The sequence below is a fragment of the Hemitrygon akajei genome, chromosome 13 (genome assembly GCF_048418815.1).
Source record: "Hemitrygon akajei chromosome 13, sHemAka1.3, whole genome shotgun sequence".
Classification (NCBI taxonomy): domain Eukaryota; kingdom Metazoa; phylum Chordata; class Chondrichthyes; order Myliobatiformes; family Dasyatidae; genus Hemitrygon; species Hemitrygon akajei.
The window spans coordinates 89578437-89604183 of NC_133136.1; the positions used below are offsets into that span (position 1 = coordinate 89578437).

The window sequence follows — 25747 nt, forward strand, 5'->3', positions numbered from 1 at the left end:
ATCTTGAAGGATGGATTTGATGAATACCATGACCAGCTTTTCAAAGCACTTCACATTGGTGGAAATCAGAGCCAATGGGCATTCTATGAAATGATTAACCAACCTGTCATGATATCCAAATACAGACTTATAATTTTCTGGCATCTGACTCCAACGAAAGTCATCAGGTTTCATTGGCCTGTTATCCAGTTGGCCAGCCTCAATGCTGGAAACCAAGGACAAAGTCAATGAAGATATTTGGAGAGGAGGGGCCTGAGCAATGTATAAGATGTTATAGGTGTAATTGACTGATACCAACCACCAGGGAATCCTTAACTGAAGAAAAGGTCAGCTCTAGCATTGGTAAATTTAGTAGTTTTGTCACACCAGATGGGATTGAGATACAGAGACTGGGAAGTCTTACTTAGCCAAAGTGGAGGAGGAATTATGGCACTTATTGAAGACTGTGATCTTGAAGTGGATTTATTATTGATTCATATTTCCTTAAGACCAAAAGATTTCGAGTGATTTGGACTTGCCATAGAATTTACCTCTCCTGCTAAATGCCATTAGTTCCTTACTTTGTTTGTCAGAGCAACCAATTAACTCAGTCTGTCCTTGAGTACAGGACTATTTCCACCTGTGAATTTCTCACAACTCTCCACCATGCAGTCCACACAGGAGATATCTAACGTGATTGAATGTAAAGTTTTCAAAGAAGTTTGCTTCTTGTGGTTCAAAGTAATTTTGTGGATGTATTAAATATCCTTGGATCCTGATGATGCTTTTTTGATCGGAAATTCCTTCAGAAGTCGAGAATGAAGCATAAAACTTGTTGCTTACGATCATTTTATTAAGTATTACAAGAGCAAAGGAGAGGGAGGGAGCATTAACAATTTTGTGACCCTCCTCCTCCGTTATGGGCTGGGAGCTGGTATAATATGACGGTCCAGGTTGCTGTACAAGATATCTAAGTTAAATTATCTGAACTCTTGGTACAGGGTACAATTTTAAAATTTGCAGATGACGCTTTTGGAGCTGTAGTAAATTGTGAAGATAGTAAAATTCAAAGGAAATTTGTAAAGTAAGTGGAATTATAACAAATGAAGTTCAGTGTTTTTTTTAAAAAGTGGAATATTTTTAGTGAGACATAATTGAGAGAAAGAGAACTCTTTTAGACAGGTTGCCTGAATAGTCAGTAAAGCGCCAGTAATGAGGTCTTTGATTTATAAAATCTGTAGTGTTTAGAGTTATTAAAGCAATCAATACTGAACCTTGAAATCCTAAAGTGTGCAAGCCCACAGTCCAAAAGCAGCCATTCACAATTTTACTGGAGTTACTTTCTCCCTTGATGCAGTTTGTGTCCAAGCTGCAGTTATTCTCTTCATCCCTGGAATGCCAGCGTGACTTCCAAGGCTTTTAAATGGTACTTTATCCCCAAACATATACTCAACAACAACTGCTCTTCCCTTATCCAACTCAAGGAAAACTTATTTGCCCTATTGTCTTGTTTTACTGTAAAAAATCTTGACTAGTTCATTCTGTAATAAATAGATATCAACTAGTGTGCTAATTTGTGATAAAAATGGTGTGCTAAATCTTTAACTAGCAAGAGATTGAACATGACTATCATCTACTAGGTAAGGCTGCTTTTACTTGGAGCATTGCTCTTAACTGATGACAAGGCACTGAACTGCACCTCACAGGATCTTTCTGACTGAAGCCAGCTGGTGTCTCCTCCACAATTACTCTGAGGGTTGATTGAACACATCAATTTTGGTTTGGTTAATCTGTACCAAATACAGTTTGATTAATCTGTAAATTACCAATTCTCCCAGCATATTTTCTCTGCTACAATTCTGTAGTTCATTAGCTTAGACCATAAGATATAGGAGCAGAGTTAGACCATTTGGCCTATCGAGTCTACTCCGCCACTTCATCATGGCTGATCCATTTTCCCTCTCAGCCCCAGTCTCCTGCCTTCTCCTCGTATCCCTTCATGCCCTGACCAATCAAGAATCTATCAATTTCTGCCTTAAATATACCCAATGACTCAGTCTCCAAGCTGCCTGTGGCAATGAATTCCACAGATTCAACACTTTCTGGCTAAAGAAATTCCCCCTCATTTCTGTTCTAAAAGGAAGCCCCTCTATTCTGAGGCTGTGTCCTCTGGTCTTAGGCTCCCCCACCATAGGAAATATCCTCTCCACATCCACTCTATCAAGGTCTTTCAACATTAGAATGGTTTCAATGAGGTCACCCCTCATTCTTCTGAATTCTCGTGAGTACAGGCACAGAGCCATCAAAAGTTCTTCATATGGCAAGCCTTTCAATCCTGGAATCATTTTCATGAACTTCCTATGAACCCTCTCCAATCTCAGCACATCCTTTCTGAGATAAGGGATCCAAAATTGCTCACAATACTTTCAAGTGAGGTCTCACCAGTGCCCTACAAAGCATCAATATTACATCCTTGCTCTTACATTCTAGTCCCCTTGAAATGAATGATAACATCGCATTTACCTTCCTCACTACCAACTCAGCCTGCAAATTAACCTTTAGGGTATGGAAACATTGAAAACCTACAGCACAATATAGGCCCTTCGGCCCACAATGTTACGCCGAACATGTACGTACTTTAGAAATTACTAGGGTTACCCATAGACTTCTATTTTTCTAAGCTCCATGTACCTATCCGGGAGTCTCTTAAAGGACCTTATCGTATCCACCTCCTCCACCATTCCACGCACTCACCACACTCTGCATAAAAAAACACTTAACCCTGACATCTCCTCTGTACCTACTTCCAAGCATCTTAAAACTGTGCCCTCTCATGTTAGCCATTTCAGCCCTAGGAAAAAGCCTCTGACTATCCACACGATTAATGCCTCACATCATCTTATTCACTTCTATCAGGTCACCTCTCATCCTCCGCCATTCCAAGGAGAAAACGACGAGTTCACTCAACCAAAGTGCAGGCCAAGTATCTTGCACAAGGACTCCCAGGTCCTTTTGCACTTTAGATTTTTGAATTTTCTCTCCAATTAGAAAATAGTCTACCCTTTTATTTCTTCTACCAAAGTGCATGACCATATACTTTCTGACACTGTATTCCATCTGCCACCTCTTTGCCCATTCTCCTTATCTGTCTAAGGCCTTCTGTAGACTCTCTACTTTCTCAAACTACCTCCCTCCATCTATCTTTATATCATCCGCAAACTTTGCCACAAAACCATCAACTCCATCACCCAAGTCATTGACATATAATGTAAAAAGTAGCAGTCCCAACACAGACCACTGTGGAACACCACTAGTCACCAGCAGCCAATCAGAAAGGGCTCCGTTTACTCCCGCTCTTTGCATCCTGCCTATCAGACGCTACTTTGTCCATGCTAGTATCTTTTGTATAATACCATGGGCTCTTAACTTGTTAAGCAGCTTTATGTGTGGAACCTTGTCAAAGACTCCCTGATAATCCAAGTACTCAACATCCACCAGTTCTCCTTTGCCTATTCTGCCTGTAACAAATTGACAAAGAAGATGAACAGATTGCTCAATTTAAAAAAAAAACACAGAAAATGCTCACCTACTGGCATTAGTGGCATAGAAGTCTGGGAATTCCATTGTAGTTAGGAGTCTTCAGCCTTGGCAGAGTTACACAAAAACCAGCCAGCAGCTTCAAGTGAAACTGCCAGTTTCCAAAACAACAAAAATCCAGATTAGTATCTTAATGCATCCCTTTCCTTACTATCTTACAGGAGCTAGCTGACCTGGCTATTTCTCAACAGAAGTAAAAGCAGTTGAAGAGAGATAATGTCTATAACAACCACATTTGAACAAGCTATACAGTTATGAATATATTAATGAAGTGTAATCCTGCAAGCTCTTTATATTTGGAATCTGCAATATATTGTGAATGAAGAAGCAATTCCTTGACATCTTTACAATATTGCTTTGGATCCGTTCTATATTAACTTATGAAATTTCAATTGCTTTGGGGGCAGGGGTGGAATCTTACGCTTCCAGAATCTTTCTAGTACTTAACCTGAGCTTCTGTTCTGAGACCGAATTGTAAATGAGTTACTCATTTGCAAGAGACATAGTGGACAAGTGCAATACTATCTTCATCAGATATATGGTAACTCACTGTGGGTGAGCTGTCTTTGCCCAGCCGTCTCATTCCGAGTCCCTTCTCCTATTTTTCTTCCTCCACTTTTGATACAGTGATTCCTGTTTCTAATATATTGAAGTGGGCAGCATAATGGCACAGCAGTTGGTGTTGTTGCCTCAAAGCTCAAGCAAACCAGGTTCAATCTTGACCTTGGGTGTTATTTATGTTCAGTTTGCACAGCATCATCTCTCTGTAGCCTTCTGGTTTACATCCCTCATTGCAAGACATGCTGATAAATTAATTCCCTTTAGTGTAGGTGATTGTCAGAAAATTCAAGAGGAAGGAAAGGGGAAGTATCAGTTATAGGGAAATATGTGGGTGAATGGGACAAATGGGAATGGTCTTTGAGCTAAGATAGGCTCAGTGAGTTGAATGGCCTCCTGTAATATAAGAAATATACATGTAGGTATTGGGAAATTACAGGAATGAGGAAGTGAAGTTTGCTTGCTTGGTGGTAAATTGCAAATGTTTAACTAAGCACAGTTTTCAATTATGACAGAAGTTCTTTATACAGATTCTACTTTGTACTTTTTAGCACCAGTTTTGATGGGTAAAAGTTTTCCATCATTAAGGAAATTCAAGAATTAAATACCAAATATTTAGGTATCAGGGTTATTCAAAAGGGGGGGAAAATGACAGTTGGCTAGCTATAGTTGGAGGATTTAAAGACATCATAAATTTCATTGCAGCTCATGGAACCAGAACCAAGGAACCAAGCTGAAAAATGTATTCCTGACTCCCTACTTGAAATTTTAGTATTCTCAAAAAATATTTAAATACATTATGGTTTGGAAAATGAAAGGTGTGCCATGGAAACCAGGAGGCATCAACGCTAGGTTGGCCACTTACAGGGTGTAATACATGTACTTTCTCATAAAGGGTGCTACGGGAGTGTAGCAGTTAGCAGGGCATCGGAGTTCTGAGTTAAATTCCAACACCATCTGTAAGAAGTTTGACGTCCTTCCTATAAGCATGTGGGTTTCCTCCAGGTGCTCCAGTTTCCTCCCACATTCCAAAAATATACTGGTTCAGAGGTTGATTGGTCATTGTAAAGTATCCTGTGATTAAGCTAGGGTTAAATGAGCAGGTTGCTGGGTGGTGCAGCTTATTGGGTCAGAAAGGCCTCTTCCACGCTGTATCTCTAAATAAATAAAAATACATTGAACTTGGGTTCGCGTATCTAATATATACTTGGCGGCCACTCTATTAGGTACAGAAGGTACCTAATAAAATGGCTACTGAGTGTACTGTATGCTTGTGGTCTTCTGCTGCCCATCCACTTCAAGGTTTGACATTTTCTGCATTCAGCGATGCTCTTCAGCACACCACTGTTGTAACGTGTGTTTATGTGAGTTATTGTTGCCTTCCTGTCAGCTTGAAACAGTCTGCCCATTCTCCTCTGACCTCTCATTAAAGTATTTTTGTCCACAGAATTACTGCTTGCTGGAATTTTTTTGTTTTGTGGTTTCTTTTTGCACCATTTCTCTGTAAACTCTAGAGACCGTTGTGCATGAAAATCCCAAGAGATCAGCAGATTCTGAGGAACTCAAACCACCCTGTCTGGCACCAACAATCATTCCATGGTCAAGGTCACTTAGATCACATTTCTTCCCAATTTTGATGTTTGGTATGAACAACATCTGAATCTCTTGATGATGTCTATATGTTTTTATGAGTTGCTGCCACTCTGCTATTCATGAAGCTTATAATTTCTGTGCCATTTCTCACCACTATTGCCATATCTCTCAATTCCTTTAATACCCAGAAATCAATTTGAATGAACACAATAACTGAACCTTGAGAGTCTTCCAGGGCAGAGAAGTCCAAAGATTCACCACCCGTTGAAAAGTTTCCCATCAGTCCTAAAAGTCATACTCCTTTTTCTGAAGCTATGCCCTTTGGCCCAAGAATTCTAAGTCATGGAAAATGTTCTGAAATCTGCTTCATCAAGCCCTTTTAATTCATCTGTGTCTTTTAAACTCTGGAGAATACAAACCTAAATTGCTGTCTTTCCTTTTTCAGCAAACCCACCCTACCTGGGACCAGTCCAGTCAAACTTTGGTGCACTCATGTGACAAATACATCTTTATATCTGACTTACTACCGTTGGAAGTCATCATGTCACAATTTATAACATTACACATGTCTGTGCTGTTGTAGATTCTTACATACTGGACTATCTTGATTGCTAAGAGTCAAATTGTTTATGAAAGTAGGCAGGCAAATGAAATCTGTCAAGATCACTTCTGTTTGAAGAATGGAATTGTGACATTCAATTGTGTGTACTACAGACTCTATAGATATTTTATATTGAATTATACACTAAACCAACAAGTTATAGATATTGCCTTAGGGTTGAATGGCATAAAAAATTTCCTATGTTTAAATTTGATTATAAAATATTTTAATATTTGACTTATGCTGTAAGAAGATATTTATGATTTGGATAAGTGTAAAGTAGAATGAAGCATGCTATAGGTCTCTTAAGCTAGTAGTTTGAATATTAGACTGTGATAGCTGCAAACATCAAGTCTGTTCAAGCCTTAGAAATAAAGAGCAGACAAGAGGCTAACTTATAGATTTTGAGTAATGGAATAGTGGCGGAATAAGCTTAGTAAGAGCATTTAGCTTTTTGTGATGTTGGTATTAGGATATTCAAAGAAATGTACAGTATTTGGTTGAGATTGTGTAATATTTTTGAGGTTAAACTGATTGATTAACTGGAAATAATAGTACATTTACTGCATTGTATCCTTTATAATTAGGTTTATTGAAAATAGTAAAGTGCAACAAATATGCAGCCTGTGGTTCTCTTAAGTTTAGAAAACCAGAAGGTTCAGTAAATTACATTAAGCAACTGAGCAAAAATTAAGGTTATTATCTGCAGAGTCAATTTACTGCTGCAAGAAACCTTGGAAAATATTTAAATTTTAAGTTTTAATTTACCCAACTCTCTTGTTCAGGAAAACATCCTGTAGTAGACCTTTCACCACCCTTTCAAAGAAAGGAAAGCATCCATGCCATGGACACCAACACTGTGTCTTGCATTCCAGACATGAAGCTTCAATGATGCAGGCCTACTCTATCACTTAAGCCAATTGCTACTGAGTTGATGTAATAAGATTTGTTTTACCATTTATAAAATTCATGTAGTCTAAGCTAATAAATCACACATTATAAGAGTAAAACACAAGAACAAAGTTCAGAAAGTAAAATTTTTTGCTAAGTTCAAGTTTAAATTTAATTGTCATTCAACCATGTATGGATATCCATGAATACAGTCCTAGGAATTTAAGGGGTAAAATTAACTTTTTAAAGCTAGTAAATGTTATCCCATTTTAATTTAAAATTAACAGAACAATAATATTGCAGTCTTCTCCCAGTTTCTCAAAAGACCTTTGAAGTGCTCAGTATATTTTTTAATTAACATTTTTAAGTTAAGGGCTCCCTGTTAGTCAATTTGAATAACAGCCAAAAGTAGCCAGCCCAGGTCACTGTTCGGTGAGTTCATTATAATTATCAGACAGCCAGTTTTATGGAACACTTTCTAAAGTTATGATAGATTTCTGTATTAAGTACCTGCAGGAGCATTTCCCAAGATGCATTTTACCAATCCATTTCTGAAGAGCATATTAGCTTATTTAACTTGCCCATGAACAAAATGGCTTGCATTTATACTATTTCAACATTAAAATTTTGAATGAAGAAGATCCATTTTGTAAGGTTGCTGGCTTAATTTTTTATCAAATTACAGATAGGCCAGTTATTTACCTAATTATATTCAAAGGTGGTTTTATTATGCATTTTGATGATCTGGAAACTGATGTTTAATAATTTCCTACAGCTGACCACTCATTGCAGACAGGTGGTCCATGTTACACCTCCTCAAAGTGGGAGACACCACCAGAGAGATCGCCAGTATCTTCCTTGCTAACTGGCTCTGTACCTCAGTGTGAGAATGTAAAAGAAAACTCACCCTTTTGCGAGTTGTGTGATTCAGGAACCAGCTATGTCCCAACGCAATGTGCGGAAAATGATCCTCACTTCCAAGACAACAGTAAGTAGTGTTGCAGTCTTAAGTTTTCTTTGCAGCCTAATAGCTGAATTCTATCCTGCACTGTAACCCACTTACATTAAAATTCTCATCCTGGAATTCCTCTTCATACCTTGATCTAGCAACAAATTGTCATTTATTACAAATAATTAAATGACCTGTGCAATTGATTTCTTCTTCATTCCTTTAAACCCCCAGTGCTGAAAAAGTAAAAATTGCCTCCAATTCTGGCAAAGGAAAACAGATTGACTGCTAATATTTAATTTGCTTTCAAATTAGGAGCAAGATTCAAATGTGCATTCATCAAATGTCAACACAAATCAGATACTGTTTAGACTAACATGATAGAGCAAATCCTTTAAACTCTAAAATTTGCATTGTGGGGAGTGGTGGAGGAGAGAAATTAAATGTTTTAAAAGTATCTTAAGTAGAAAGTTTTTAAAAAAATCAATATGCGTTTGTTGGTCCATTATTTGTACATAAGTACACAATAATGTTACCTTCTATTAAAATGGAAAATATAAACGTTCCTAGTTCAAAAGAATATTTCTAATTACTAATGAGCAGAATTATCTTGAAATTCATGCCAAAAATTCTGAAGATCATTTAGAAGAATTGTAGTCCTTAATTGATTGGCATCCCAGTTTACTGAGAAACAATATTGGGGAACCCTGCCTGCTTTGCCACAATTTCGGGGTGATCATGATTATTGCCAATATTTTTCCAATTAGGTGGTGAACAATCAGATGCTGCAGAACAGGGCTGCAAAAACCTGCAAAACAAACTGGATGATCTGCAAAACCTGGTGGAAGATCTTCATCTGAAGAATCATGGTATAATACTTGTCACTTGCTCACATTTCAAACTACTAAAGAATATTATTTTGTATATTTCTCCATTAAAAAGAACACTTCACCCATTAATGTTATTAAAATATTCTGGTGCATGCTTCCAACTAGAAAATATTGTTTGTAACTAAGTTATTTTTCACATTTTGATTCATTAATTTAACCAATACTTTAAAATTGTTACAGAATGTAAACTATTTGATTTGCAGAAATATCCTCCATGATCAGAGACCAAGAGAAGAGGATAAAGAGAGTAAAGGACAAAGAAAAAATCCTAAAGAAGTGACATCCAGTTTCTGCATTTTATTGCTTACGATGTATGGCTTTTGACAAGGTGCAGTACAAAAATAAAATCTGCTGCTATTTAAGGTCTTGTGAAATAAGGTCTGTCTGTGCAGTTGAAAATAGTTGATGATCAGCATGAGAGAACTGTGGCTACTGTAGATCCAAAGTCATTGAAATACCAATGTTTTGTGTTAAATGCCATAACTGTTTCTTGCTCAGTTTGTTGTGCATGGGGTAAACAGCAAAGGATCCTACTGGGGTAACATGAGGGAGCGGGATAGATCAGAATGATAAATGATATCTACTTTAATTCACTGGAAATGCTCCTGTATTTTCTACACACTCCACTGTATAAGGTTACTGAATCATCTGTACAAATTCAAGACAATGCAACAAAATGTTCACTTGTGTTGACCAGCTGAAGCGTATTGTGAAGTAATTAACAAAGGTTCTCACTAACCAACCCCACCCCACCCAAAGAACTATGTTGAGTTAATGGTTGTCACATACACTGATGTACAGTAAAGAACTTTGTTTGCATACCTTTTGAGATCATTAATATCTTTGTGCTTAAACCCTTGACAGCTATTTTTTTTTAAAATGTTAATTTTACATGTCCCGGTGAAATGATATATTTATATTCTCAACTTTTTCTCTTTTGGCTCCTCCCACTTCCTTCAGACCAAAAGTGTACCATGGCTACTCGCATGGGCCATGCTGTGCCTTCCTTTTTGATGGCTACATGGAGCAGTCCATGTTCCAAGCCTACACTGTAATGCTCCCCAACTCTTACTAACTACATTGACAACTTTCTTCATTATATTATATGCTTTTTACTAATGACTGTGAGGCTAAGTTCAGCACCAATGCTATATTCAAGTTTGCTGACGATACCCACTTTTGTTGGCTGAGTCAAAGGTGGTTACAAATCGGCATATAGGAGGGAGATTGAAAATGTGGTTGAGTGGCGCCACAACGAACTCTCACTCAACGTTAGCAAAACCAAAAAGCTGATTATTGACTACAGTAGGAAGAAATCAGGGGTCCATGACCCGATGCTCATCAGGAGATTGGAGGTGGATAGAATTAGGAACTTAAAATGCCTCGATGTTATCATATCAGGGGATCTGTCCTGGCAATGGAAGCAACAGTGCCCAAGAACAAAAAAACTACAAAAGTGGTGGATACAGCCCAGTTTATCACAGGAAGAGCCCTCTGTCATCAAGCACATCTACAAAGAGCACTGCCAGAAGAAAGCAGCATCCAAGGATCCCGGCCATCCAGGCCATGCTGGCTTTTCGCTGCTACCATCAGTAAGGAGGTACAGGAGCCTTGGGTCCCATATCACCAGGTTCAGGAATAGTTTGTTAACCCTCAGCCATCAGGCTCGTGAATCAGTGTGGACATCTTCACTCAACACAACACTGAACTGACTATTGAACACAAACTTCAGATTCACTTTCAAGAACTCTATAACTCATGGTCTTGGTTTTATTTATGTATGTATGTATTTATTGTTTCTCTTTGTGTTTGCACAATTTATCAGTCTTCATGTGTAGTGTGTAGTTTTTCATTGATTCTATTGTACTTTGTTCTACTGTGAATGCTTGCAAGAAAATGAATTCCAAAGTAATATTTGCTGACATATATGTACTTTGATAATAAAATTTACTTTGAATTTTGGCTGCATTGATGCTGCTTCCTGCACCCATACTGAGCTTGTTAGTTTCTTCAACTCTGCCTTCAGATTTACTTGGGCCATCTCTGACACCTCTCTCCCCTTTCGTGGTCTCTCTGTCACCATCACCAGAGACAGATTATCTCTGACTTCCACAGTTATATTGATTATACTTCATTTCACCAACACTTGTAAAATGTGCTGTTCCCTTCTTTCAGTTCCTTCCTCAGCGTATCTGTTCTCAGGATTAGACTTTCCACTCCAGAACATCTGAGATGTCCTCTTATTTCAGAAAATCGGGTTTCCCTTCCGGCAGTGTTGATGCTATCTTCATGGCCATCTCCTTTATTTCCCACACATCTGTCTCACCTACCTCCCCATGAAGCTCTGCGTGCAATACATCATTCTCCAACTTCTGCCGTCCCAACAGGATCCCACCACTGGGCACATCTTTTCCTTTTCATGGCCCCTGCTTTCCACAGGGATCTCTCCCTTCACAATCCATTTGTCCATTGGGTCTCCTTCCTGGCACTTATCCTTGAAACTTATTAATCCTGCCTCTTCAACTTCTCTCTCACCACCAAATGGACACTAAACAGTCCTTCCAGGTGAAGGTCACTTATTGCATCCTGTGTTCCCAGTCTAGCTTCCTTAAGGTCAGGGAGACCCAAGACTTATTGAGGGACCGCTTCATCAAGTACTTTCACTCTGTCCACAGCCTCTGTTGAGGCCAAATGCTGGTTGCAGGAACAACATCACATTCCATCTTGACAGTCTTCAATCTGAAGCCATGACTATTGATTTCTCTAACTTCCAATAACCACTCCCCTCTGTTTGTCTCCCCTTCCCTTTCTTCCACTCTCCCACCTTCATAACCTTTCTATCACCTCCCTCTGGTTTTCCCTTTCCTCCTATTTATTCCATGGCGTACTGTCCTCTTCTATCATTTTCCTCCTCCTTCAACTCTTTACCTCTTCCACCTCTCACCTAGCTTCTCACAGCATTCTCTTGAATCCTTGTACCCCATCCACCTTCCTTCCCCCCTCATCTGGGTCAACGTATTTTCTGCCAGCTTACGCTCCTCTCCCTGCCTTACCTTCCAGTCCTGATGAAAGGTCTCAACTGGTTATCATCAACTGTTTATTTCCCTCAATTGATGCTGCATGGCCTGCTGAGTTCCTCCATCATTTTGTGTGTATTGCTCAATATTTTCAGCATCTCTAAATCTCTTTTATCTGGGATTTATATTTGAGAGTTTGGGCAGGTGGAGGAGTGGGGCCTGCTTTAAGTACTTCAGCAACTGCAAATCTTACAGACATTACAATGTAACTACAGAGTAGACATTACAGCTTCAGGTCTTTGATGTTCAGCTGTTATTGGAAGTGGAGGATAAAACATACCTGTGCTGACCTCTTTTAAAGACACCTATATTAGACTGTTGGTTATTGACCACAGCTCTGCCTTAAATACTAATCCCAAGCAAACTTAATTCCAAACCCCTAAACCTGGAACTCTTAGTATCATATGCATACTTACTAATCCAATTTACCACCCCATCATCCAGATCATTAATGTATATAACAAACATTGGACCCAGTACAGATCCCTGAGGCACACCACTAGGCACCGGCCTCCAACCTGACAAACAGTTATCCACCACTACTGTACTCTCTGGCATCTCCCATCCAGCCACTGTTGAATCCATTTTACTACTTAAATATTAGTAGCTAGCAATTGAACCTTCCTAACTAACCTTCCGTGTGGAACCTTGTCAAAGGCCTTACTGAAGTCCACATAGACAACATCCACTGCTTTACCCTCATCAACTTTCCTAGTAACCTCTTCAAAAAATTCAATAAGATTTATCAAACATGACCTTCCATGCACAAATCCATGTTGACTACTCCTAATCAGACCCTGTCTATCCAGTTAATTATATATACCATCTCTAAGAATACTTTCCATTAATTTACCCACCACTGACGTCAAACTTACAGGCTGATAATTGCTAGGTTTACTCTTAGAACCCTTTTTAAACAATGGAACCACATGAACAATATGCCAATCCTCCGGCACCATTCCCGTTTCTAATAACGTTTGAAATATTTCTGTCAGAGCCCCTGCTATTTCTACACTAACTTCCCTCAAGGTCCTAGGGAATATCCTGTCAGGACCCGGAGACTTATCCACTTTTATATTCTTTAAAAGCTCCAGTACTTCCTCTTCTTTAGTTATCATAGTTTCCATAACTACCCTACTTGTTTCCCTTACCTGACACAACTCAATGTCCTTCTCCTTAGTCTCCCCCATCTCTTTTGGCTCCACACATAGCTGTCCACTGATTCTCTAAGGGACCAATTTTATCCCTCACTATCCTTTTGCTATTAATATAACTGTAGAAACCCTTTGGATTTATTTTCACCTTACTTGCCAAAGCAACCTCATATCTCTTAGCTTTTCTAATTTCTTTAAGATTCTTTTTACATTCTTTATATTCCTCGAGCACCTCACTTACTCCATGCTGCCTATATTTATTGTAGATCTCTCTCTTTTTCTGAACCAAGTTTCCAATATCCCTTGAAAACCATGGCTCTCTCAAACTTTTAACCTTTCCTTTTAACCTAACAGGAACATAAAGATTCTGTACCCTCAAAATTTCACCCTTAAATGACCTCCGTTTCTCTATTACATCCTTCCCATAAAACAAGTTGTCCCAATCCACTCCTTCTAAATCCTTTCACATCTCAAAGTTAGCTTTTCTCCAATCAAAAATCTCAACCCTGGGTCCAGTCCTATCCTTCTCCATAATTATTTTGATCACTAGACCTGAAGTGCTCCCCAACACATAACTCCATCACCTGACCTACCTCATTCCCTAACAGGAGATCCAACATTGCCCCTTCTCTAGTTGGTATCTCTATGCGCTCCCCTTCTCTATCACCTGCCTATCCTCCCTTACACACTGTCTACTAGCTTTCTCTATTTGTGAACTAACCTCCTCTCCCCTAGTCTCTTCAAATTGATTCCCACCCCCCCCCAACCATTCTAGTTTCAAATCTCCCCGCCAGGATATTGGACCCCTAGGATTCAAGTGTAAGCCGTTCTTTTTGTACAGGTCACACCTGTCCCAAAAGAGGTCCCAATGATCCAGAAATCTGAATCCCTGCCCCCTGCTGCAATCCCTCAGCCACGCATTTATCCTCCACCTCATTCTATTCCTACTCTCACTGTCGCGTGGCACAGGCAGTAATCCCGAGATTACTACCATCATGGTCCTTCTTCTCAACTCCCTTCCTAACTCCCTATACTCTCCTTTCAGGATCTCTTCCTTTTTCCTACCTATGTCATTGGTACTTGTATGTACCACAACCTCTGGCTCCTCACCCTCCCATTTCAGGATATCTTGGACGTGATCAGAAACATCTCGGACTCTGGCACCAGGGAGGCAAATTACTATCCGGGTCTCCTGATTGCATCCACTGAATCGCCTGTCTGACCCCCTAACTATTGAGTCCCCTATTACTCCTGCCTTCCTCTTCCTTTCCCCACCCTTCTGAGCTACAGGGCCGGACTCTGTGCCGGAGGCACAGCCACTGTTGCTTCCCCCAGGTAGGTTGTCCCCCCCAACAGTACTCAAACAGGAGTACTTATTGTCAAGGGGTACAGCCACTGGGGTACTCTCTAGTACCCGACTCTTCCCCTTCCCCCTCCTAACCGTGACCCACCTGTCTGCCTCCCGTGGCCCTGGTGTGACCACCTGCCTGTAACTCCTCTCTATCAACTCCTCACTCTCCCTGACCAGACGAAGGTCATCGAGCTGCAGCTCCAGTTCCCTAACACGGTCCCTTAGGAGCTGCAGCTCAGCACACCTGGCGCAGATGTGGACGTCCAGGAGGCTAGGAGACTCCAGGACCTCCCACATACGACACCGAGAACAACAAGCTGCCCTCACACTCATACTTCTTCCTTTCCTCAAATAACAGGAAAAACTGAAACCTAAACCTACCTTGCCTCACCTGTCTCCGCCTAACCCCATTGAGCCAAAGCCCTTAAGCCTTCACTCTGCTCCCGGCTCACTCCGCTGCCCACAAACGATGCTGCCCGCTGTATAAGGCTATGTCCTTTTCAAATCTTCCCCACTACACTGCCCAACATCACACACCTGCGCAGTCCCACCTCTCTTAACTCCGATTCCATAATCCAAATCGTTGATATACAATGTAAAAAGAAGCGGCCCCAATACTGACCCCTGTGGAACACCACTGGTAACCGGCAGCCAACCAGAATGGGATCCCTTTATTCCCACTGTCTGGTTTCCTGCCAATCAGCCAACGCTCTATCCAACTTCCTCATAATTCCATGGGCTCTTATCTTGTTTAGCCACCTCATGTGTGGCACCTTGTCAAAAGTCCTCTTAAAATCCAAATACACAACATCCGCTGCATCTTCCTTGTCTAGCCTACTTGTAATTTCCTCAACAAATTGCAATAGGCTTGTCAGGCAGGATTTTCCTTTAAGGAAACTATGCTGAGTTCTACCTACCTCGTCATATGCCTCCAGGTACTCCGTAACCTCATCCTTGACAATCGACTCCAACAACTTCCCAACCACCGATGTCAAGCTAACAGGTCTATAATTTCCTTTTTGCTTCCTTGCCCCCTTCTTAAATGGTGGAGTGACATTTGCAATCTTCCAGTCCTCTGGAACCATGCCAGAATCTATTCACTTTTGAAAGATCATTGCTAATGCCTCCGCGATCTCCACTGCTACTTCCTTCAGAACACGAGGGTGCATTCCATCTGGTCCGGGAGATTTATCTACCCTTGGGCTATTCAGCTTCCTGAGTACTTTCTCTGTCGTAATTGTGACTGCACATATTTCTCTTCCCTGACACCCTTGAATGTCCGGTATATTGCTGATGTCTTTCTCAGTGAAGACTGATGCAAAATACTCGTTCAGTTCCTCCGCCATCTCCTTATCTCCCATTACAATTTCTCCAGCATCATTTTCTATTGGTCCTATATCTACTCTCACCTGTCTTTTACTCTTTATATACTTGAAAAAGCTTTTAGTATCCTCTTTGATATTATTTACTTGCTTCTTTTAATAGTTCATCTTTTCCCTCTTAATGACCTTCTTAGTTTCCTTTTGTAAGCTTTTAAAAACTTCCCAATCCTCTGTCTTCCCACTAATTTTTGCTTCCTTGTATGCCCTCTGCTTTGCTTTTACTTTGTCTTTGACTTCTCTTGTCAGCCACGGTTGCATCCTTTTTTCATTCAAAAATTTCTTCTTTTTTGGAATATATCTGTCTTGCACCTTCCTCACTTCTCGCATAAACTCCAGCCACTGCTGCTCTGCCGTCCTTCCCGTTAGTGTCCCTTTCCAGTCAACTTTGGCCAGTTCCTCTCTCGTGCCACTGTAATTCCCTTGACTCCACTGAAATACCAACACATTGGATTTCGGCCTCTCTTTCTCCTTCACTTCAATCTCTCTAATCACCTCTAGTTCATTACACAATACCCAATCCAGTACAGACAATCCCCTAGTTGTCTCAACAACAAGCTGTTCTAAAAAGCATTCTGATAGACAATCAACAAATTAGAGCCTCCAGTGCTCTAATGAGAACAACCCAAGTTTGTCCAACCTGTCCTTATAGTTCATATCCCCTAATCCAGTAGGCATCTTAACTATTTGAAGTATCTGTGCTATGTGCCATTGGTAATATTTTACACCTTGGCCCCAAGAAACACTGTTTTGTTTGGCTACATTTATATATGGTTGAATGATAATTAAACTTAACTTGAATTTTGTAAGCCTCTTTTGCACCCACCCCCTTGTTTCCACATCCTTCCTATGCTGGATCAACCAGAAACGCACAATACTAATTGTTTTTATGTAGCTACAGCAGGACCTTCTTACACTTATACTCAACACCTCTGCCAATGGCAAGCATTCTATACACCTTTACCATCTTTTCTACTTGCATAGACACTTCAAGTGAATTTTGGATCAAAAATCAATACATGAATGAAAATGTATAATACAAAGGAACATGTATAATGAACTTCTATGCTAAGACTCAGTGCAAAATGAGCAACTAAGGCTTAAATTACACCAATATAAAAGTTGCAAGAAACATAAGGTAGGTGATTTTAACTTTCCACGTATTTACTGGGACACCCATATTGAAAAAAAACTGGATGAGTTAAGAGTATGTCAAATGTGTTTGAAAGTTTCCTAAATCAATATACAGTGTTTCCAACTAGAGAACGTGCAATACTGGATCTCCTATTAGGGAACAAGCAGGTGACAGTGTGTGTGTAGGGGAACACTTTGCATCTAGTGATCGTAATTCTCAGTTTCAAGTTAATTAAGGACAAACAAAGGTCTGGTCCTCAGACTGAGATTCTAAATTGGTGAACACAAGGAAATCTGCAGATGCTGGAAATTCAAGCAACACACAGAAAATGCTGGTGGAACACAGGAGGCCAGGCAGCATCTATAAGGAGAAGTACAGTCAACATTCTTTCTATCAGAAGAAGTTGGGGGTTATATGTGAGGCAGGGTTTGAGGGTCGGCACAACATTGTGGGCCGAAGGACCTGTAATGTGCTGTACTATTCCATGTTCTTCTATGTAAGAAGTACAGCCGACATCAACTGTACTTCCTATAGATGCTGCCTGGCCTGTGCATTCCACCAGCATTTTGTGTGTGTTTCTAAATTGGTGAAAAGCCTACTTAGATGGCATCACAAAGGTTTTGGTAGGTGTGGATTGGGATAGATTGTTTTCTGGGAAATGGATGTTTGTTAAGTAGGGACCCTTCAAAAATGAAATATTGAGAGTACAGAATTTTATGTTCCTGTCAGAATAAAAGGCACAGCTAACAGTTTAGGGCAAAGGTTCCCAGCTTCAGTTCTACAGACCCCTTGCTTAATGGTATTGGTTCATGGCATTAAAAAGTTTGGGAACCCCTGGTTTAGGGAACCTTGTTTTTCAAGGGGTATTGAGGCCCTGGATAAGAAAGAGGTGCATTGCAGGTATAGGCAGCAAAGAACTGTTGAGGGCTAACGGGAAGAATGAGGTTGCTCTAGCTGTCAAGGTCATGGAGAATCCAAAGCTCTTCTACAGATAAATTAAGAACAAAAGGATATCAAGGCACAAGGTTGATCCAGTTGAAGATCAGTGTTCATCTATGTATGGACCCAAAAATGATGGAGACCTTAAATCCAATTTTGCATCTGTATTTATTCAGGGCATGGACAGAGTCTATAGAACTGAAGCAAAACAGTAGCAAGATCATGGACCATATATGGATTACAGAAGAGGAGGTACTTGCTGTCGAGGAAAATTAGGGTGGACAAGACCCCTGGGTCTCACAAAGTGAATCCTTTGAACTCGTGGGAGACTAGTGCAGAAATTGCAGGGGCTCTGGCAGAGGTATTCAAAACATCCTTAACCATGGGTGAAGTGCCACAGGACAGGACGATGGCTAATGTTATCCCATTGTTCAAGAAAGGTTCTAAGAGTAAGTGGTATATTATAGGCTGCTAAGCCTGACATCAGTAGTGGGTAAATTATTGGAAGGCATTCTAAGGGACAGGATATATAAGTATTTGGATAGATAGGGTTCTATTAGGGATAGTCAACATGGCATTGTGCATGGTAGGTTGTGTCAAACCAATCATAGATTTTTTGAAGAGGTTACCAGGAAAGTTGATGAAGGAAAGACATTGGATGTTGACTGTATGGACTTTAGAAAAGTTTAACATAAGGTCTGCATGGAAGGTTGGTCAAGAACAGAATAGTATAGCAGAGTACAGGCCCTTCAGCCCATGGTGTTGTACCAATTCTAACTACTGTACTCCAAGATCAATCTACCCTTGCCTTCCACATAACCCTCCATTTTTCTTTCATTTAAGAGTCTTTTAAATGTCCCTAATGTATCTGCCTCTACCACCATCCTAGGCAGTACTTCTCACAAACCTAACACTGTGTGTAAAAGAAGTTACCTCCAGCATACTCCCTATAAGCCAGCTGATGGTGTAGTGGCATCAGAGCCAGATTTCGGAGCAAAGGCTCCCGAGTTCAAATCCAGCCAGCTCCCTCCCTTGCACACTTTCCATCTGTGCTGGGTTGAGCATCGAGCTAGCAACTCAGCCTCATAAAAATAAGAAAGCCTGCTAAGAAAATGCTGTCATGACGGCATCCCGATGACTCCACTCAGAGTTAAGGGCTTTCTTCTTTTTCTATTCTCCCAATACTTTACTCCAAGCAACTTAAAATTATGACCCCTTGTATTAGCCATTTCTGTCTTGGGAAAAAGTTTCCAGCTGTCCATTATATCTATGTCTCTTGTACATGTCTATCAAGTCACCTTTCATCCTCTCTCTTCAAGGAGAAAACCCTAATTCTCTCAATTGATCCTCATAAGACATGCTGTCTAATCCAGGCAACATCCTGGTAAATCTCTGCACCCTTTCTAAAGCTTTGACATCTTTTCCCTATAATGAAGCAACCAGAACTGAAAATAATACTCCAAGTGTGGTCTAATTAGAGTTTTACAGAGCTGCAATATTACCTTCTGGTTCTTGAACTCAATTCCCTGATTAATGAAGGCTAACATACCATATACCTTCTTAACCACCCTATCAACTTAACACTGCAACAGTGTATATGAACTTCAGTTACTTGGCATTCAGGATGAGGTAGTATATTGGGTTCAACATTGTCTTCATGGGGAAGCCAGAGAGCCAGATGGGACTAGGTAAAATAACAGTATGGTATGGACTAGATAGACAAAAAGGCCTGTTGGTGCATTAGTGCTCTGACTCTAAATTAGGAATGAATCATTAACATTGTAATGTGCCAGGTCTACTACATGAAAACTGGAAATGAAGCAGATACTAACTTTAAATCTGCTAATTCTGAAAGGTCTACTAATACAAACTTAAGCACCGCAATTTTTCAAATTTTGCAACTGGGTAGACATTAACCACAGTAATAAGTAGCATTAACCAAAGTGCACGCCTATTGGTGGGATTAATGTGTAGCTGGGATCCATGAAATAAATTTACTCCTTTTCAAAGAAAGAAGGATTCAAACTACTGGTAAATACTTCAAAACTACAGATACATTTCTTAAGCGCAAACACGAGGAAATCTGCAGATGCTGGAAATTCAAACAATACACACAAAATGCTGGTGGAACACAGCAGGCCAGGCAGCATCTACAAGGAGAAGCATTGTCGACGTGAAGGGTCGCGGCCCGAAACGTTGCCAGTGCTTCTCCTTATAGATGCTGCCTGGCCTGCTGTGTTCCACCAGCATTTTCTGTGTGTTGATACATTTCTTAATCTAACATTATTACTTAAGTGTTATCTTCCAGTTGAGGTTTGTAAAAAGGATTTAATCCTCTTAAATTCATGTAAAGCACTACCAAATTCAAAATCAAGTCTGCTTGAATCAAGAAGACATTTCAGTTCCAACGTCAACCAAATTCCATGGAGCTTTCGCAGATTGTAGGAAAATTGTATTCAGTGCCAACAGGTCAGATTTAAAACAACTTATACAGGTGCAGTTCCATTTAGACAACGATTTTGCATTCTAGTAGAATATTGAAATGCTAGATTTACCTAAAATGATATTCACAACATGCAAGCCTGTTTAATAATCACTTTAAATCTAGTCTTTAATAAAGCATTGCTTCAGGCAGGGCGATGCAAAAGAATCAACTTCCAAGTACTTGCTTTTCAAAAAAATCTACAAGGCTACTGCTCCACGTGTTATTTTCTATTCAATTGTGACCTTACATTGAAATTGCACGTTTAATATCACTGGCATACGCCGTGAAATTTGTTGTCTTGCAGCAACAGTACATTGCAATGATGATAGTTTCTTTAAACTATACATTACAATAAAAAATATATAATTAAATGAGTAGTGCAAAAGACAGCAAAAAGAAAAACAAGTGAGGTAGTATAGATGGGTTCATTGCCCATTCAGAAATTTGATGGTGGAGAGCAAGAAGCATGGATTTATTGCACCTGATGGTGGAAGTTAAACAAGTATTCAATATCACTTTAACCAAAAAGCATTTATTGAAATCACTTTAATTGAACACATTGCTCACAGTACAGGCTTAGAAATTGTAAGGGTTATTTTTTAAGGTCTTGTGCACATTAATTATCAACTGTCAATATATGCTTAGTACAGGAGCTGTTCTATCTGGTAGAGAGAGGAAATAGCCGAAGTTCCTGCATAAAGTAGTAACTAGTTGCAGGAGATTAAGCAGTCCCGACCTTTAGTGGTAAATCTGAAATTGAAGTGTAGAAGTGAGCAAAGAGGCAGCAGCAGGTTATTAAACCAATTATACCAGCAAGAAATGGCAAGTTAAATAAGAAATTATTCCTCATTTGTAAAGGGTAAACTTAAATGAACTCAAGGCTTCAATTGAACTCTATCAATACTGCATTTTAAGCAATGTGCTGCAATTGCCACTTGTGATTCAGTGGTAACCCCAGCATTGATATATTTCCATATCTTCGTGGCTAGTCTCTAGGTATCTATTTGGGCATTCCTCCCATCGCCAGATCTTTCCATTTTCCACCACCACATACTTCCATTCAAACCTGGAATTTGCTGAGAGCTGAATGGTATTAGACCAGAATCCATCCTTATTTGGTTTCAGTGGTACATAATTCTCCCATTGTCCTAGAGATTCGTGGTTTCCTGTCACTGCAAGGATCTGAGAATTTGAGCAAGTCATATAATGAACATTGAAACTCACTGAGACATTGTTGAAGGGCAAAGGAGACACGGCAGCGACTTTCTTGGCCGGATTTTCAGACTCCAGGTTTGTAGCTGTTCTTCCTGATTCGTCTTTCAAGACCAATTTGATGCTTTTGTCTTTTTCTATTTTCGTTTCAACAGTATCCAAGGCACTGGGCACTTCAGCATTAGTTTCACTGATTACTTTATTTGTCTGAATGAACTGACTACCTCTACTGGCCAATTTTTGATCAACTGCTGAAACAAGACCCAAAGCTTTGCCTTCGTGCTCAGATTTGTTAAGCACCTCTTCCATACTCAGAGTTGCTTTTATTTTTCCACAAACAGGGCTCTTTTCTTGTCCCAAATTATTCTCGATGTGTACATTATGGACAGGACTTCCTCCACCACTGGTTGGTTGAGTAACCTGTTCAGTTTGTATCTTGTTACTTATCTGTTCAGCAGCGGGACAGTCTTTTTTATCTGACAGTGCAGTAAGGCCCATTTCTCTGTGCTCACTGGCTGTTGTGTCTGAAATTACTTTAAGCTCTGAAGCAACAGAGTTTTGTGTAACTGGAGATGATGGCATGCCAGCTTTCAACTCATCTGTTCCCTTGATTTCAAGTCTATTGGCATTTTCAGTATCAGCTTTAACTGTGGAGTGTGAAAAGAGACAGACTGACTCAAGATTAATGCATTTAGATAACTGCTTGCAAACATCAAAATATTCTATTTAACAGCTACCAACAATAACATTTGATTACAATCTTGTTCCATTTTGATAATGGGAGAGCTTTTTTTGGTGGGATGCCTTTTTCAAGAATACATAAAAGCAAGTGAAGTTGTTTTAAGAAAATTAAGTGTTTGCCTCAGTTTATTTAAAAGGGTGCATGCACTTACAATCAGATATTTGGTTGAGAATGTGTTGTGATAGATACATATTCCAGCCCTGTCCACTATGGGCACCACAGTAACGTAGCGGTTAGTGCGACGCCATTACAGCCCTGATTCAATGATGGCGCCGTTCTGCAAGGAGTCTGTACGTCCTCCCCGTGGAATGTGTGGGGTTCCCCCGGGTGCTCCGATCCATCCCAAACACCTACCGCGTAGGTTAATTGGTCATTGTATATTGTCCCGTGATTAGGTTAGGGTTAACCGGGTTTGTCGGTGTAGCTCGAAGGACCTACTCCGCACTGTATCGCTAAATAAGAATGAACGAATAAATCAATAAAATTAAGTTTATGAGCTGGGTTGAAAGTTCCAATATTTGACATATACAGGACCGTGGTAAACCGCAGATGCTCCGGATCTGAAAGGTTATGGGTCAGCTATCGGTCAGTAAAATGACTGACAGTACATTATCGGCAACCTTTTGACAGGTGGTGGAATTCTTCAACCTGCCCGAGGAGACACTGCTTCAATTGGAGTCATTGCGGGATTTATAACAATTGATTTCTTCGACCGTAGCAATTAGCTAAAAAATATTTTCAGTCAAGTTGCAATCTGAAAACAATTCTTTTAAAAAAAAGGTGGGGGCGAATGTTAGATCATTATCAGTTGGCTCTGCTCTGTATAGATGCGAATTACAAGGGTGGTTTCTGGCGCAGTGCGGACAGGGGAAACCCCCTTGCACAATGCGCTGGAAACAACTAACCTAAAGGGGGTCCGCAGTTACTCTCACTCTTCAGCCGTTTAACGCGCGTTATCGGTGACACGACTTGGAGTTACTCGCTCCCCCCGAAATACGGGGGGGGGGGGGGGGGGAGCTACCTCTCATTTTCACAGATTTGGTGTCAAGCTGCTGTGAAGTCGTGGTACAAATCACTCTCGAGCCTGTTGCTAATTTATTATTTGGCATGCCATTTTAAATTCGGATATTACAGATTAAGCGCTTCCTCCTGCTGTAATCAAAGAACTGGGCTTCCCACTCCCATTCTGTAGATTCCGGACCAGGTTGTACAACTCAGCACAAGTCTAGAGACTGGGTATTACAGGATAAATACGCCAATTTGGAGGATTTAAAAATAATACGACACTAAATACAGATTTTTTAAAAAAAAACTAGGAAGAAAGCGCAATTTCACTATTTCCGCATTACTGGTTAAGTTCCTCAAAAAAACGGTAAGCGCTCATTGCAGAACAGAGTGGGGGGAGCACACGACTCAGTCAGTGAAGGGAGGAGAAATACCAAGTTCATTAAAGCTCAACACGTCGTCCCAGTCCCTCGTGGAACTGTCTGGGGAATGTCTACAGCCTGTCTTGTAAAATGACCTGTCATAGAATCCACCGAACTCACTGTGGTGGGGATTAAAACGGTGCAGCAGACACTCGGATCATGCAGCGCCTTATGTAAAGCGAAATGGGATTAACGTTTGGAATAGAAACGGTTTCTCTTCACACAGAAGCTGCCTGACCTGTGGGGCATCTGCAAAAAATTTTTTGTTACAGGATTTCCAACTTATTTTAAACACATTGTCGGAGAAAGTTAATGGTTTACCCGCAACACTATTCCCTGGGTCCGCGCCACTCTCCCTCTGTACTCGGTCTCTGTCGTTCTCGGGAACAGTGCTCAGCGCCTCCAGTCTCTCCCGGTTCCTGCCTCTGCTCCACCACATCCAGGTGGCCAGGGCCACGACCACCGCCACGGGTACCACGGTCCAGGAGCTGCTGAGCATTGTCACCAGCCCCGCCGCAATACTCAACAAACCCAGTGCCATGACCGCACCTTCCCTCCTCCCGTTCACCTTTGATTTTTTTACAGCAGCGCGGTCAACAAACCCACAGCCCGACTCCGACTCCGCCTCCTGACCAGGCGCCGCACTGCGGTAGCGTTGTACTTAAAGCGGTACTTCTCTCCAGAGTTGGTGGAGTAGTGTCTTGCGAGTTGCAGTTCAACTTATCCACCTGGCGCTGGTGGAGTTTATGATGTTGATCTGTTGTAATCCACCGTTATCCCAGCCACTGGTTCGGATTTTCTTATCAAAGTTTAATAATGCTTTGTCGGATTCAGTTCAGTAACTCCGATAAAAGATTACAGGGCAAAATGCAATATTGTAAAGATTCTGTTGGTTCACCAGCGACTTTAATGGAAACCACCCACTACCCAATACCTGATCTGCACCTGACTGTCTACTTCACACCACGTGGCTGACTCAGTCTCCTGAACAGTAGCCTCACTCCAAAACACCGCAACAAAACATATTTTGGGCCAGAAATGATCGGTTAGAACATAGAACAGTGTAGCACTCCACAGGACCTTCAACACCAGATGCTGTACCAACCTACACATCTCAAAACCTTCCATTTCACTTACATCCATCCAAGAGTCTTTTAAATGCTCCTATTATATCAGCCTCAGTCTCTTGCATTCATTGGCTTAACCCCTATCCTGATAATCAGGATATGTCAGACAAAGTAATCCTCGTATCCTTGTACTGTTCCCCACTAATTTATGGGAACATGTCCAACTTGGAAAGGTTGTCTAAATATTCACTCCAAGAATTCACACATCATGGATGTTCTGATGACCATTCTGGACATATTCATTTCTCATCCAGTGAAGTCCTCATTCGAGATTGGGACACTACCCAATATACCCACTAATGGACAAAACTACAGGAATCTACCAATCACTGCCTACCACCTCCCTGGTCAGCGCCCTCACTCGAGATGGGGGCACTACCCAATATACCCACATACCCACTGATGGACAAGACTACAATCTACCAATCAGTGCCTACCACCTCCCCGGTCAGCTGATGAACTAGTAATTCTTCAAGTATCGTTTGGAGGAATGCCTATGTGTTGAGAATTTGATACCTTCTAACCTGACGACTGCACCAGGAGTTAAAGGCGCAAGGCAAGGTGAGGCAAGGTAACCTGAATACCAGAGGTAACCGCACCTCCAGCTAACCTGCCGAATCACATGACAGTGCTGAAAATCGCCAGTGTGCGTGGCACCTAC

The 25747-nt window shown here is 40.7% G+C and overlaps 2 protein-coding genes across 2 annotated transcripts in view; one reads left to right on the top strand and one right to left on the bottom strand.

Annotated features, from left to right (window-relative positions):
* LOC140738050 (coiled-coil domain-containing protein 158-like) overlaps positions 1-11020 on the top strand; it is a 165208-nt gene extending 154188 nt beyond the window's left edge. Inside the window, exons 23-25 of the mRNA XM_073065054.1 lie at positions 7995-8207; positions 8936-9037; positions 9262-11020. Coding sequence (XP_072921155.1) covers positions 7995-8207; positions 8936-9037; positions 9262-9338 — 392 coding nt within the window. The 3' untranslated portion in view covers positions 9339-11020. The remainder of the gene's footprint in view (positions 1-7994; positions 8208-8935; positions 9038-9261) is intronic.
* Positions 11021-21090: 10070 nt separating this feature from the next.
* stbd1 (starch binding domain 1) lies at positions 21091-24579 on the bottom strand. The gene is made up of 2 exons (XM_073065055.1): positions 24281-24579; positions 21091-22437 (listed from the first exon to the last, which is right to left on the bottom strand). Exons 1-2 carry the CDS (start codon positions 24498-24500, stop codon positions 21521-21523), a joined length of 1137 nt encoding a protein of 378 aa, XP_072921156.1. The 5' UTR covers positions 24501-24579; the 3' UTR covers positions 21091-21520.
* Positions 24580-25747: the final 1168 nt, after the last annotated feature.